The following is a 16597-nucleotide window of genomic DNA, read 5'->3' on the forward strand; positions in this document are numbered from 1 at the left end:
GAGAAATGAGTCAGCTTGAGACAAGTCAATGTATTAGGAAGTAGTAAAGTAAGTGGCAAATTGCAAAGTGTGTGACATTATAGTTCCAACATTTAAGCACTACAAAGAACAAATAAAGTGCATTTGAGAGAAAAAGAGACTGTCAATAAGTCACTAGGTTGTGATCACTTTGTCTCTACACTATGATCTTGACCAATATACTCATCATCATTTATATTCTTCTCATAACCTCTCCACATAACTGAACTTACTAAGAATAATAAAGATATTAATCTTTATATACTGCAAGTCTTGTCCACCCTATCAGTTTCCTAATCCTAATAAAACTTCAAAGCCCACTTCAAGTTTGTTCTAGAAAGCCCACTTAAGGAAGAGCCCAATCTGAACTAAGGCTCCTTTTAGTGCCAGAAAGCACTTTGTCTTTCACATCCCTTCTTGAAATAGAATAAAATACATAAGGTAAGAAGGAAACTAATTACATTAAAACAGTTATCAATATATTTACAAAAATAAACCATGATACAATAATACATTTGCTTCTTGATTAAAGAATTAAAAGAGTAAGATCTAGTGCGAGACCTAATAAGTACTTTACTTCTGAAGTAGTATTGAGTATAAACAATGTGTCAAGAAATCTGCCAGAAACAGAATATGATATGAAAATATCTATTATTTCTATTAGTGTCAGATTTAGAAGTATGATTAATACTACTTTAGTCTGCTGCTTATAACTTTAAGTGAAATACTAAATACTAATTAGGTGTAAATTAAAATAAAGATGTTATTTTTTATATATTCAAGAATGGGACTTTGAACACATAGCTATCAACTCTTTTCTATAACATCTATAAAAGTGGTTCTGCAATAATGATACTCTACATGCTATGTGGATCATGTATTTTTCACACATGCCTCAGAAGTCTGAACATACATTCCCTACCAAAATATTTTTTCTGTACTTACTAACCATTCCAATACACTAAATATCTCAAAAAAGATGATTTACCTCTGAATCACTCTTTTGTAACTACTAATTTCATTTCTTTGTCAACTTTTATATGTAAAATTTTTTTCAAATTATTTTTATCATAATGCTATCTTAGAATTCACTAGTTTTATAGAAATCAAGGTAAATTACACACAAGCAGCTTTTCAAAGCTGGAAAAATGATTCTAACAATCACCTAAATTGAGTACACATTATTTGGAAGTAACTCATAATTGCATATATTAAAAGCTCCTCAACAACCTCAGATACACTGTACTTTTAAATGTTTGTATGTGTTGCTTAAGAATTTTAGGACATTTCAGTTTCTTCCACTTAGTGACACTCAGCTTCTATATTAAATTTGACCACTTCAAAAAACAGAGATATTAGTACTTTTATTAATAACCATAACATTTGAGCTTCATCTCGTTGATTAAATAAAAGTAGTTTTATTTATTTTTTTTAGTAAGGCATTTATCCATTCAAGTAACTAAAATCTATTCATTGTCTTGTAAGGAAGAATATATTGGCACATAATCAAGGAAATAATACTGGTGTTAATTCAATCCCTAGAAACTAATGTATACTTCATTGTTTTTTGTTGTTTTTATCATGAGAAGACAACCATGTTACATGAAAAATAAACTATGATTATGCATGGATGGAGTTTAGCACTGTAATCAAGCACAACTTACAACAAAGTTAATCTGATGATACATATTTAATGCAATGCATTATCGATGTGCTACATGGTAATTAGACACAAATGGTAAACAGCTCATATGAATGGCAAATAGATGTTACTTTTGCCTCAATGAAGCAAACATTACTGGTATAAGAGGGTGAAAGAAATGCTTGTGATTATAGTCTTTTCTCTTACATGAGCAAAGCAGTCTTCTTTAGGGGATGAAAAAATCATACAATAGTTTACAGTGAAGGGGCATTTTCCTTGACCAAGAGACCAGAGACACTTGACGTGTCTAAATATTCACTGTCAACTTTAATAACTCATTGACTTATAATTTATGACTCATACCCAAGTGACCCTATTGTAATTATATAGATTATATTACATATTAAAGTGTTTTGTTTTCTTATAAGCAGATTACAAAAATAAGTTTTGATTGAATAGAGTAACGAATGAGAAAAGCTTTTAGAGTATCTGGCACTACAAAGGAAAGCAGGTTGACTTTTAAAATAGTCAGATCATGTAGAAAACATGGGAAAAACAGAAGGCACAAAAATTAATGGGGCAAAGCTAGTTGCTAATGACTCAGGCCTGTAATCCTAGCTATTCAAGAGGCTATGATCTGAGGATCATGATTCAAAATCAGCCCACACAGCAAAGTCCCTGAGAGCCTTATCTCCAACTAAATACCAAAAGCCAGATGTGGAGTTGTGGTTCACTATCTGTGAGCACAAAATGCTTAGGCACAACGTCCAAATGCTAAGTTCAAGCCCAAAGATACCAAAAAAGTGAGCAAAAACATAATGACAATGACCACAACAACAATAACAAAAATCCTATATATGCATACACTCATAGGAAAAAGAAAAAAAGGATAAAGATTTAACAATATGAATGGAAGTCTAGAAAATAGGAAGGAATGAGACAGGAGTATATCAATACATACACTATAAGTAGAAAAGACACACAGAATCTGCTGATTAGTATTATTAGAACACAATCACCATACTGTACTATAATCTAAATTTTAGGATAATATGATTTAATTGTAGCTGTTTTCATGGTAAAACTTTTGATATTAAACCAATACTGTCAAGAATTTATACATAATTACTGGCTTATTCAAACTTGAAGTAATTCATTCCTCCGAACTGCACCAGGCTTCCCAATTTAAAAAGAAGTCAATAGACCTTGTCTATGCCATAAAAATAAAGTGAAGTACAAAAAAATCCCAGGTAATGTTTCAATACATACACCTTAACAAATGGCAGTTTATGATGTATTCAATAAATACAAATCTCAGTTAAAGTATTCCCTGAAGAGATGAAAATATACCTTTAAAAATAAGAAATGTTTCTTAAATTGTTACAGAGAAGTAAATATCATAGAACCACTCGGCATATTCAAATTTGATTTTATTTACCAAGGCATCAAGGAAAAACTATAGGGATATAACGGACAAAATAATGCCAACATGGATCAATTCTTCAAAATCTTACCATAATTTGGTTATATAGAAGAAATCAGTAGACATTATCTCAGAAAAGAAAAACAAATACAACATTAACAATAGCAAAACAAAATAATAATATGTCCTTCAATTAATTTGGAGTTCTATATTAAAAAATTTAAACAAGAAAGAGACAGACACAGAGTTTTATATGATGATACACAAACACATATCTATCTACCTGTGTGTGTGTGTGTGTGTGTGTGTGTGTCTGTGTGTCTGTGTGTGTGTGTGCGCGCGCATATAGACCCGCCTTGTGTGGGTAGGTACCAAATATGCACATATATATAAGTACAAATGGATGGATGGATAGAGATAGATAGATAGGTAGATAGATAGATAGATAGATAGATAGATAGATAGATAGATAGATAGATAGATAGATAGATAGATAGATAGATAGATAGATAGATAGATAGAGAAAATGAATTCTACAAAGAACTGGTACAGTATTAACAATAATGTAACTTTGATGAGCAAAACACTATAAGAAGAGGGGAACAAAAAATATAATGGATTGAGTCATGATAGTTCTTGTTTTGAATTCCAGTCTGTACTGTACAACTTATAAGCTAGGGGACCCTGGAAAAATCTCTAAGCCTCAGTTCTTTTTGTGTAATATATATATATATATATATATATATATATATATATATATATATATATATATATATATGCTGACTGTTGGTGGCTCATGCCTGTAATCCTAGCTACTCAGAAGCCTAAGATCTGAGGATCACATTCAAAGGCAGCCTGGACTGACTGCAAAGTCCATGAGATTCTTTTTTTTTTTTAATTGTGAAAATACTGTACAGAGGGGTTACAATTACATGGGCAAGATAATGAGTACATTTCTTATCAAGCATTGTAGCCCCCTCCTTTGTTTCCCCTTCCCATCCCTTCCCATCCCCCCCCCCCCGTCCCCCCACCCCCACCCCCACCCCCGTACCAAAGTTGTAAAGTTCATTTTTCGACATAACGACTTGTACATCTCATTGTTGCAATGGGTCCACCTGTATCCCTATCTAAACGATTTGTTTTTTCCCCTTGCCCTTTCCATGAGATTCTTATATCCAATCAACCACCAGATAACCAGAGGTGGTGCTGTGGCTCAAAGTGGTAGACCACTAGACTTGGGAAAAAGGAGCTCAGGGACAGCACCCAGGACCCCAGTTCAAATCCCATGACAGACCAAACACACAAGCAAATAACAAAAAAAAGAAAATGTATTAGATATATTAGTGCTTATCTTACGCTGATTACTATAGAATTCATTAAAAAATTTATATAATACAAATAGTGTTTAACACAATCCCCAGCATAAATTAAGCACATAACACAGCTTAGTGTAATCTAGGCACTGCTGGTTCAGGTCTAAAATCCTGCTATTTAGAAGGCTGAGAATTGAGGATCATAGCTCGAATCTAGCACCAGCAGGAAAATGTCTGGGACTCTCTCTCAAATTAAACACCTAAAAGCCAGAAGTAGAGCTGTAGCCCAAAGTGTATAGGATAAGCCTTAAGCAAAAACCTCAAGGACAGTATCCAGGCCCTAAGTTCAAGCTCCTAGACCAAGAAAAAAAAATCTTGAATGAGCTTTTTAACTTTTGACCACTTAGCTTTTACACTAATAATAAGGTAATAGCAATAGCTACCTAATGGTGCATTTTGATGATAAAATAAATGTACTTTCACATACAGTGAATGACAGGGACTGATACATCTACTTATATTTTAAAGAATATTAGCTTATTAATGAGAAAGAAAAAGAATTAGAACCCAGATATTGAGTCATCTTATTAAAAAAATAAAAGTAATCATTGCAGATTCTATTATCCAAATATTGAAGAGTATTTTCTATCAACCCCAATGAGAAAATAGCAATTTAAAAATAGCTGAGAAAATAATTTAAAAAGTTATCCAACTTACCTGAATTAAAGCCTCACTCAGCATGTCTTCATTAACCTCCAGAATAATGTTTTTTATGTCTTCATATGGCATACGATATGATCCCAGGAAAATTGCTTTAAAAAAAAAGGGTGATCATACTAAAAATAGAGCAGGATCAAAAATTAAGTCCTAATAAATATCTGGTTCTTATTTTATAGAATACCAACTTACAGAAATATGACAAATCCTAAGTGTCTGAATCATTAGTGTGCTCTGCATTACTGCTGACACTCATATGATGTCCTATTATGTATAGTTTTTTGGTATATACTAAATCAATATTTCCTGTCAACATTTAATCAGGTATATTTTATGACATTGTGGAATAATTGAACAAATTATACTTAGAATAGCTCACATGTACTTAGGAAGTATTTATCAACAAACTATCCCATATTAATTTCCCATTAAATATACTTTATTTAAAGAATATACATATGCTCTTTTCTTGAAGATATTAGAAGTGAATTATATTTCCATGAAAATATCTGCATGATTTCACTGGTACCAAAAGAAAAATGAACCCTCAACAATGAAGAAAGAATTACCTAGATAGAAAAATCAAAGATCTCCACATCAAATTATGTTGACAGATATAAACCAGCAATAAAGATCATATTGTGTTTTCAGTGGAAAAAATCATGATCCTTAACTTTATAAAGAAAATGTATTATCAGGTAAGCAATGTACAAATTCACTAAAGGTATTATATTTAATTCTTCTTTTTTTGTGGGGGGAAAGGGATTGCAGCTGCCAGTGCTAGGGCTTGAGCTCTCAGCCTGTGTGCTGTCCATGACCTTTTATGTTCAAAGGTTAGCACATAAGCTCCATTGCTGTTTATTTATTTATTTATTGGTGGTTAATTATAAGTAAGAGTCCCATGGAGTTTCCTGACTATGCTGGCTTTGAACTATGATCCTTGGATCTTAGCCTCCTGAGTAGCTAGGAATATAGGGATGACCAGAACCTGTCTTTGACTACATTCCTAGTGAAAGGAAATTGATGAGATTTTTGAATCTGATTCTCTATAGCACACTCCATTACAAAAAAAATCTTTCATGGTACTTGTACAATTAGAAATACTTGATGTTTTGAAGTTTCTCATGTATCATGTTTTGGTGTCCTTAAAATCTTTGCAGTCTACTCTATTGTCATAAACTTCTAAATTTAATGCATAGGGGAAAATATGTCAAAGTACACCATAGATATAGAAGGTCAGATTAACTATTCAGCTATTTTAGAAAAGTCATAATTAATGGATGACTAGTTCAGTAACCAGTTTTAATTTGTCGCAGTTAATTTCTCTGATTGCATCACAATCACTTCAAACATAACAAAATAGCAATGAAAAGACTTGCAGAGGTTGACTAGGGAGTACTCTAGTCAGAAGGGAAAAACTTAACATTTTTCATTCAACTCTGCTGTATGTTTCATTAGTAACAGTATTTTTCAAAAGTTTTATCCATCTAAACTGACCAAAGCTGAAATTATAATTTTGCCAAAATGCCTGTAACAAAACGTAACTCAAAACATATTTACAGAATATTGTTGCTAGAAGACTCATAATATCACTGTGGAAATAAGTTACACACTTTTAACTTGCATTCAACAGCCACTAACAACATTATCACTATGAGAAATAGTAAATGCAGAACATTTTACATACATAGATTCTGGGCTGTTTTGGTATCCAGAATCCTCAATTCTTTCATTTTCTTCTTTATAGGCACAGCCTTCTTTTCTTCTGAAGCTTCTGCACTTTTTGAAACTGAAAAAAAAACGTTGAATCATAATTATGGTATTAATCCAAATACATGAAATAACATTAGTAAGGTATATTAACTACATTAATAAAGCTCATTCTGAAATCAATATATGTGTTTATTTTATTAATTCAGAGAAGAGAATAAACATAAAAATATAGAACTGCTTAGAGGTTTCCCTACAAATTAAATATCAGGACTTAACTAGAAAAGTTAAGCCAAATAAAACGCAAAATCAATTGCTGCCTAACGTACATTAATTACTTCTTTACAGGTACCTGGAATTAAATGTACAGCAAAATCTCACGAATATGTACTAATTGAGGAAATAGGGAAGACATGCATTTCTCCTAAAATATGATAAAATTGAGACATTTATTTAATTCAATGAACTTGCTTTAAAGTACCTAAGATAACCAACACTAAAGAGGTTTCCACAGAAAAATCCCTACTCTTTTGTATGTCCGTCCCCCACGGTATAACCCCTGTTTGCATTGTATTTGATGTTGGTATAGTTTGTGGAGGGGAAGGGAAAAAACAAATTGTTTGACTAGGGATACAGGTGGACCCATTGCAACAATGAGATGTACAAGACATTATGTAGAAAAACGAACTTTACAACTTTGGAGGTGGCGGGAGGGGGGGGGGGGCGATGCAGGGGAGATGAGATGGCAGTGATAGTAAGGGGAAACAAAGGAGGAGGCAACAATGCTTGATAAGAAATGTACTCATTACCTTGCCCATGTAATTGTAACCCCTCTGTATGGTATTTTCACAATAAAAAAATTAAAAAGAAAAAAGAAAAATCCTTGCTGAATCTGCTTTGAAGAACAGCTATGAACCAGTCATTTACATATACATAATTGGAGAAATTCAATGATATGGTGTTTTCAGTATGTTAGCTTGGTCTCTTGTATTATTTTAAAGATGTTACTGACTTTTTTAGAACAAAAGACTTACCATTACTTTCATTACACGGTTACCCTCTCACTCCAAATAGTTCAAAATACTGGTATTACCAGTAGTTGCCCTGTCAGCAAGTGTGGGTCAAGCTACTACATAGTATCCATCTGCCTGTTCTTTTTTTAAAATTTATTTTATTGTAAAGATGCTGTAATAGGGGGTTATAGTTACATAATAAGGTAAGGAGTACACTTCTGCTCTCTTAAAAAAAAAAAAAAGAACCAAAAATCAATGTGGTTGTCTGTTATGAAAATGAATCAATTCTGTAGTTATCACTGATGGTACTTATCAGTTGACCTATTCCAAGGTAAAATAAGGTTTGTAGATAATGGAATAATCAATTCACGAGAGAAATGGAAAGCCAACACTTACATTCCAATGGCTCCTGTCCCAACAATAATGCTGCTCAATTTCATCACCAATTCATATGTCTATAACCATGCTGATTTCTCTAATGAGTGTTACAATTATCACTACATTCTGAGACAATGATGCTATTGTGAAGTATAAAACAAATAAATTGTTATTGTTGTTTTTTAGAGTAAAATCTCCACATATTCTTAGATGAGATTTTCTGGGTTTCTGTTTTGTTTTGTTTTATTTTTGGTTGTTATCTTATTCTTGGATATTACCATCAGGGAAACGTTCATAGTATATTATAAGATACATGAAAATATTGTAAGCCTATTAAGATTCCCTTTGCTTTAATAGTGTAAAATAAAGAGAATTAAATTAGTATAGTAGAGAAAGAACAGATATGTAAATAACAAGTTTTAAGAGTTCTTAAATTTTTAACAGAGTGACAAGCCTGAATTTATATACAATCTCTGAGTAAAAAACATAATTAATTACACTTGAAAATTATGGTTCTTATTAAAAGTATCAAGTAGTTTGCCATGTTGATTGAATGTACAGTTATTGCTAACACTAGAAGAAAAATTACTTTTAACATATTTCTTTTTGAATCTTCAGAAAATATTCCACAAAGGATCTTTCAAAGGGCAGAAAGGCCTTCTGAAGCAATAATCAACATTTTAGCTTAGTCTAACTTTTAAGGCACAGTCAACTTAAAACAACTTTATAAAGAATTACATGACAATTCAATAACCATTTCTTTTGTCTATTAAAATGAAATGTGTGAATCATACTAGCAGTATGTCTAGAAGCATTTAGAAAAATTAATTCAGTAAAAGGAACAAGTCAAGAAAATTGTTTTGATCTCTCAATTTGCCATAAATTCAACTTCAGAAAACTACAATGCTGTACCATGAAGGATATATAAAAATTCTTCTGTAAAACAACAGTCTCCTGGATGATACAGGCATACATAAGAGTCATTAGTGTGAGTTCATTCATTATCATTTTTTCCATTAAAATATAGTTGGAACTCTCCCATTTTCAATTGGAAAAAATGGTTTAAAATTAAAATTAGATGTCTCAAATAAAGTTCACAGCTTTAAAAAAAATCTTAGCATATTTTCCTTGTATTATATAACTTGGCATAAATTCTAGGATCAAAAGGCAATCAGAATTTAATGTTGTCTGAGCAGTGCTGTTTTGAGAATTACTATAGTATATCATGTTTAAAATAGTTCCTTAATAGGCAGAGGTTTTAAAACAATCATGTTTTTGCCATTATTTCTAGCAATTCACCAGTAGCTAGTATTTTGGGTGGCTTCCTAGTTTTAAAACATATGTTTTTAGGAGAAATAAAGTTTATTAGGACAATAGTCAAGAGAGACACAGCAGGCAGGTAGCTGGTCAGTCAAAGGGGTGGAGCTTCACACAAACAGGGCTAGGAGTGGGGGTTTTGCCTTTGGTTACACTACTTTTGGTTTGCCATTCTCTGGGAATTAATTTCTTGACTGTCTTTCTTGCACCAAGGTTTAATTTCACATGTGGGAATGGCTCCTGGTTTTCATATCTGTGTTTCATCTGGCCCACTTCCCAGACCTGAATCACTTCCTCATTCCATTTGGACCTTGGTATTTCTCTGTCTGCCATCTCACCTTAAATGGGCCTCCTCAATGTCTTCCTCTCACAGAACAACAAAAGCTATCCTGGGTTAGTGAGGGGGAAGTTCTCCTCTTTTATAACTTCTTCAAACTGAGCAACATCTTTAGAGACGCAGCCAGACTTTTTGACATCTCCCCAAAGGTAGGAAATAAGAGCCTGTGGGTAGTTTTGAGCTCCACTTTTATTTCTTTTTTTTGTACATTTTTTATTGTAAAAATACTGTACAGAGGGGTTACCATTACATGAGCAAGGTAATTAGTACGTTTCATATCAAGCATTGTTACACTCTCCTACCATTCCTTCCTTCCCTACCTCCTCATCACCTCCACCCCTTTCCCTGCTTCCAAAGTTGTAAAGTTCTTTTTCAACATACTGTCCTCCTTTGTTTTTCCCCTAACATCCCTTCCCTCCCACCTCCACAACTAACCCCCACCACCCAACTGCCAAAGTTGTTGTAAAGTTTGTTTTCAACATGGAATTCAAATAGTATTGAGAAGTCAAATATCCTAATCCCATTCAAGGTTTCTTAAGTTAAAAATCATTGGTGTTCACAGTTACCCCAATATGTTGCTTGTACTTAAATAACTTTTCTCTCTGTTTTCTAAGTCTTAGAAAACTGAAAATAAATGAATTATAACATATCTGTAATTACTTGAAATTATATTGATTTGACTTTTGTATAAAAACCTCCAAGAACTGACTTTGTTATTAATTGCTCTAAAGTCCACAGGTTCACAGTACAGCTTCTGGATAAATGTGATCTCCTCAGCAAATGAAAACTTATATTGCATCTGAGTCTGAATCCAATGGATTCAATTAATTTGAGTGCTTAAAATAACACTGCTAATCGACAGAATAATAATGAAACATTATAAAATATGGGTAGTAAGAATATAATGATGGGAATAATGACACTTGTATTATTGTTAAAGATATGCTCACGTCAAGATACTCATTATCTAAGATAAAATGTCTACTGAGTATTCTTTTATTTTCTTTAATACATGGATTTTACAAGCAATTTTGCCATAAATCTGTTCCTTTAAATGGAGGGATGCCAATCAGCATAAATAAAGAGAGTCATACACTTTCCTCAATCTAATTTAGTCAATTTAGTCAATTACCAAGAATCCCCTATTAATTCTACTAATTTCAGCTATCCTAGTGGATGCATAGCACATGTGGCAAGATGTTCATCATTCCTTGAAAATATTAAGATATTTTAAATGAGAATACTTGAAGATTTACATAGCTATAACTAGCCTGAATGATGACAGTATTTTTATATAACTACTTTAGCTTATCTAAAACTTCCGGTGAGATAGATTCTTAAGTGTCAAAATCAATGATAATCATCCATCAATTTATTCATTCAGAAAATATTTGCTAAATGTCTGTATTTTCACCTATCATGAGCATACAGAAGCAGTTAGTACTGAAATACTCATATCTCATGGTCATACATAAAATACTAGATACAGAAAGTGTCAAAAATTATCGACAATTTATAATTTTCTTTAGTTGTAGCAATATAGTTGAGTGAATATAATTTGAATAGTAGGGAGGAAATATTGTATTGCATTTTATTATAAGGAAAATGTGAAATACAATATGTTCTACATTATAGACAAATTCTGAGTAAACAAAAATTAACTTCATATTCATCAATTTAATGCTTAACTTTTAGTTGCATCTTTACAAACAGAAGAATTGTGACCTACACTGACCAGGCATGGTAATACTTGCCTGTCATCCCAAGGCCTGAGAGGAATAGGTAGGAAGATCAAAATCCACGGCTAGGCCCAGGCAAAAGTACATGACCTTATTTGAAAAATATACTAAAGCAAAAAAGACTGAGAGAGGAATGGTGCAAGTGATAAACTGCCTAACAAGTACAAGACCCTGTGTTTAAACTTCAGCATTATCAAATAAGTAATTTAAAAGAGAGGGGTGATGTATATAGATTTGAACATATTATATCCATGCATATTCAATTCATGGTATGATTTTACACCAAGAAATACTTTTTAATGCATTAGCTGAAAAGGGTATTTTAAATTTCAATTCATATTTTAATCATGTTAAGATGAGGATAAGAATGACAATGGCAGACAGAAAAATCTATGAGTTCTGTGTTTGATATCAGTGATGTTTTTAAATTTGGTATTTTTGTTCTCTTTGTGAATTACACTTGTGTTTTCATTTCTGGAAATATACAAAACTTACGGAAAATTGGGAAAAGATAGAAAAAGATACACACATATAACACAAAATTGAAGAAGAGTACACAAAAGAAACCAACACTATCACAATCACCATCAAAATCAACTGATATTAAATATATTCTCTGTATCTGGAACTAATTAACTTTTATGTCACATTAACACAGTCATTTTACAAATGAAAACAATGCCATTTAGCTACTAATGCAAAGATGCTCATAATCATTAGTAATTAGATAAATGTAACTTAAAATATCCAAAGGAAAAAATTTGTCATGAATTTATAATTTTCTTTATATTTCATACCCAAGAATAGTGATATGTCCTTATAATCCAAGAAATCTGGAGGAAGAGGAGGAGGCTCTCAAGTGTGAGGCCAGTTTAGGCTACATAGACTCTGTCTCAAATTCTTTGTTACCCAATCAAGGCTTACTGATTAATATTCTTAAATCCTTATTAGGAATATGGTCTCAAAATACTAACTACTAATGATGGTGTACAGAAGTAAGATTTTGGTGATGCCAATATTAATAGGAGAATGAAAAATTACACATCAATTTTAAATACCTATAATACAAAGTATGTTTATCATAATTACAACGTAACCACACATCAAGTAGTCAAGGAAACATGTATGTGTACTATAGCAGTGTTCATAGCAGTAAAAAATTACAAGCAACGCACATGGCCAAGTATTAAACGATGGATAATGTGTGGTATAATAATATAATGGAATACAACTCCATATCCAGCAATGAGTACACAATAGATAAATATTTCAACAAGGACAGATCCAAATCTAACATAAAGTAGAAAAAAATAAACATGGTGGAAAATAGCATTCACATTAGAATATCATTCATTTAAATTAAAAATAAAACATGGGCAAATGTCATGCATGGTTTATAGATGAATCTACATAGTACTCAGCAGATTAATGGCAGTGATTGCCTTAAGGGTAGGAAGTGATCCTGGAATAGACAGAACTTTGGAAACATTTTATACCTCAAATCTTTTATTCCAATAAAAGCAAAGATCTGTAATAAACATAACTAAATGTTAACATCTACTAACTGTACATGACTGGACATGTACAGCCTGTGATCCTAGCTACTCCGGAGGCTAAGGAGAATTGTGGTTCAAAGCCAGCCTAGGCAGTACAGTCCCAGTGAGATACTCATTCTCCAATTAATCACTCACATACCAGAAATGGTAGAGGGCTAATCTTGAGCACAAAGAGGCTCAGGGACTGCCCAGGCCCTGAGTTCAAATCCTACAACAGGAAAAAAATAACAGCCTATGGAATTTTCTCATGGGGCTTGGGGGAATATAAATCACGAATAAATTATACAAAAACTCCAAAACATTTTTACAGAGTGTAAACTGAGAGCCTTGGTATTTCCAAGGACCAAGTGTATGGACACAAGTCCTAAGCAACACTGAAGAGAACAATAAGAATACAAGAAACGACTATTTACTTTGGAAAGTCATCACAATCTTTTCTTCAAATGTCTTCGAGTCTATTTTGTAAGGAATAGCGTCTTTGCTTCCCAAGTCTTCAAAGGCAAATCTAATACAATATGCAGTAAAAGATTGCATGGCTGTCTGTCTCCTTTTTCATGTTCCCTATTATAGCTGTGAAGCTTTCTCTTCCCATGTCACTTACAGCTGAATAGTAAGGCATCCTACAGAAAAGTACATTCGATCCTGACACCTGTGTAGTACCTGAAGCACTACTAGGAATGACATTATTAACAGTGTTCATGGAGTTCAGAGCACATTGAATAAGACTAATGGTTCTAATGGTAGGAATCACACATACACAAATACACAAACATTTACACACACACACACACACACACACACACACACACACAGAGTAATGATTAAGGAACAAATCTTACTAGTTATAGTTTATACAAGTAACCCCAAATAAGGAAGCACATGTTACTGTAAATCAACATATGCATAACTAATATACTTGCACACCTGTCCATTAAGCCAATTGCTGAACACTGCTAAACGTCACCAGAACACTACGTTTAACAATGTGCATAGCTAATGTTGTATATTTTCAAATGGGCCTCAATAGCACAGCAGGTAATGTATATTTTAGGAAGGACAAATAAGGATACTTTAGGGTTTTAAGAACAAATTTCCCTTGGTTTTACTGGTAATTTTAATGCCTAACATCAGGTATCAGGGAATGATTCCTAACTAAACGTAGAAATTGAAAATTAAGGTTTTTGACATCCTTTCTGTTCACCATTAACCTATATGAAGTTTCTTACTCAAGCTGAGTCCACCCTTGGCTTTTTAAAAACTATCTAAAATTTTCCTGGCTACCCTAAATACTTAGAAAACTTCCTATTATGTTAAATTTCATTAATTCATGTCACAAATCAAGGAGTCAGATAATAAACTCAAGGGGTACATGTGGCAAACACAAATGAATGTATTAAGAAAACCAAAAGAGTACGAAATATGATTGTAACAATCAATATTGGTTAGAGCAATAGGCCATTTGTTGCTGAAAATACAGTTTATGTGTTCATCATACACAAGCTTCTTGGATTTAATGTGGTCATTCTCAGATAGGTATAAATACTGCACTCAGTATTGCTCAACAAAGAAACAACTGACATTAGCTTCTTGGTTTTCCTTCTCTTTTGTCACATTTTTTTTAATATCTATACCTTTTGTCTTGTATTTAAGTATCTGTTTGGAGAGCACAGAAATGGTTGGACAAAGGGAGAATAAATGCAGCAGTGATACTCACTAGATACTATGTAAAAAATGAACTTTACAACTTGTGGGAGGGTGGCAGGTGAGGGAGGCAGCGGGCAGTAGGGAAAAACTGAGAAAATGAGAGAAGAGGTGACACTGATCCAAAAGAAATGTACTCATTAGCTGACATATAACTATAATAGCTCTGTACATGAACTTTAAAATAACAATAATTTTTTAAAAGGATGCAGTTAACTTTGCTGAACAAGACTAAACATGATAACATCTTGAAATATTTGTAGGCAGGGTCTATTTATTTCTGGTACATTTGAGCATATCCATATGTAGAGATCATCAGGAATTCATTGATAAAATGAGGCTAAAATGAAGAAAGTGTCAAAAAAGAAGCTGGTTTAATATTTACTTCTCATATTTTGGATATCTAAACTTGTTATACAATAAACTTCTCAAATTAAGCACATCCTAAACCAGTCCTAATGTTAATCCCTCCCTGTCCTTTTCCATCTTTTCCATTTCAACAAACAGCAACTCCATTTTAAACAGTCAAGCACAGAGAATGTGGAATTATCATCTCACAGTTCATATCCCTCTCTTATATAAATCTAGTACTTAATTAATTAGCATTACCTTTGCTGCGACCTAAGTGTTTTAAGCCACCATCACTTCTGACTTGGGATATGATAGTATCTCATAACTAATTTCCATTCCACTTTTGCCAACTTCACCTTGTCCTAATAACCAATTACTTAATGTTATTACTTTGCTGAAAATTCTCTACTGACTTTCTGTCTTATTCAGAGTGAAAGATGCAGTCTGACAACCTAGAGTGCCTCTTTTATTTCTCCTGTTCTTAGGACAACAAGACTCATGACTAATGACCCTCTTCTCAAACTAATAGGCATTTCTGTTACAGTAGTATGCTTCTGTGAAGAATGTCTGACACCATCTTTGGGTTCTTCTTTTCTCTTTTCCCATTTACTTGTAATCAGTATTCTAAATATTCTAAATATATTCATATCTACTAATTTTCAATGAATCATTATAGGTAAGCCCTTAGGAACTGTGCCTTTTAAAAGCTCCCACACTAAACAGGCACTGGTGGCTCACATCTGTAATCCTAGCTACTCAGGAGGCTGAGATCTGAGGATTGTGGCTTAGCAAGCTCAGGCAGAAAATTCTGGGAGATACTTATCTCCAATAAACTACTCTGAAAAAGCTAGAAGCAGTTCTGTGGCTCAAGTGGTAGAGTGCTAGCCTTGAGGAAAATGAAGCTCAGGGACAGCGCCCAGGTCCTGGGTCCAAATCCCAGGAATGGGGTTTGAACTGAAGTAATTCCTGCCCACACTGAAATAATTGCTCTACAGGCATATAGCACAACACCAGGATGGCTCCATATATACTCTTGAAATTTACAAAGAAAATGAAAATATTATAGACAGCAATCCAGAAAAGTCTTCTGTAATTTATTGCAAACTTCAGAATCAAACACGGAAAACAAAACTTTCAACAATTAGGACAACACTAGTGACAAATAATAGGAGTTTTAATGAATGATAGGGATCTTCATGGAACACTTAGTCAATTTTAAAATTAACAAACCAGATATAATTAAATGAAGGAGTTTTCCATGTCTTTATTTGTACAGTTTCTCATTCTGTTAGGCATACAGAAGTTGTTAAAGTAAAAAGGTTTAATGGACTAATTAAAACTGTCTGTGTATATAATAAGTGGTAAAGTGCCCTTGTGACAGC

General features: G+C 32.9%; 1 protein-coding gene across 1 annotated transcript in view; it reads right to left on the reverse strand.

Moving 5' to 3' along the window:
• Diaph2 (diaphanous related formin 2) overlaps positions 1 to 16597 on the reverse strand; it is a gene marked incomplete at both ends in the record, with an annotated part of 465900 nt that overhangs the window by 298565 nt on the left and 150738 nt on the right. Inside the window, 2 exons of the mRNA XM_042665841.1 lie at positions 5114 to 5208; positions 6801 to 6902. Coding sequence (XP_042521775.1) covers positions 5114 to 5208; positions 6801 to 6902 — 197 coding nt within the window. The remainder of the gene's footprint in view (positions 1 to 5113; positions 5209 to 6800; positions 6903 to 16597) is intronic.

This window comes from Dipodomys spectabilis, unplaced genomic scaffold, assembly GCF_019054845.1.
Source record: "Dipodomys spectabilis isolate Male_0828 unplaced genomic scaffold, ASM1905484v1 ptg000357l, whole genome shotgun sequence".
NCBI lineage: Eukaryota > Metazoa > Chordata > Mammalia > Rodentia > Heteromyidae > Dipodomys > Dipodomys spectabilis.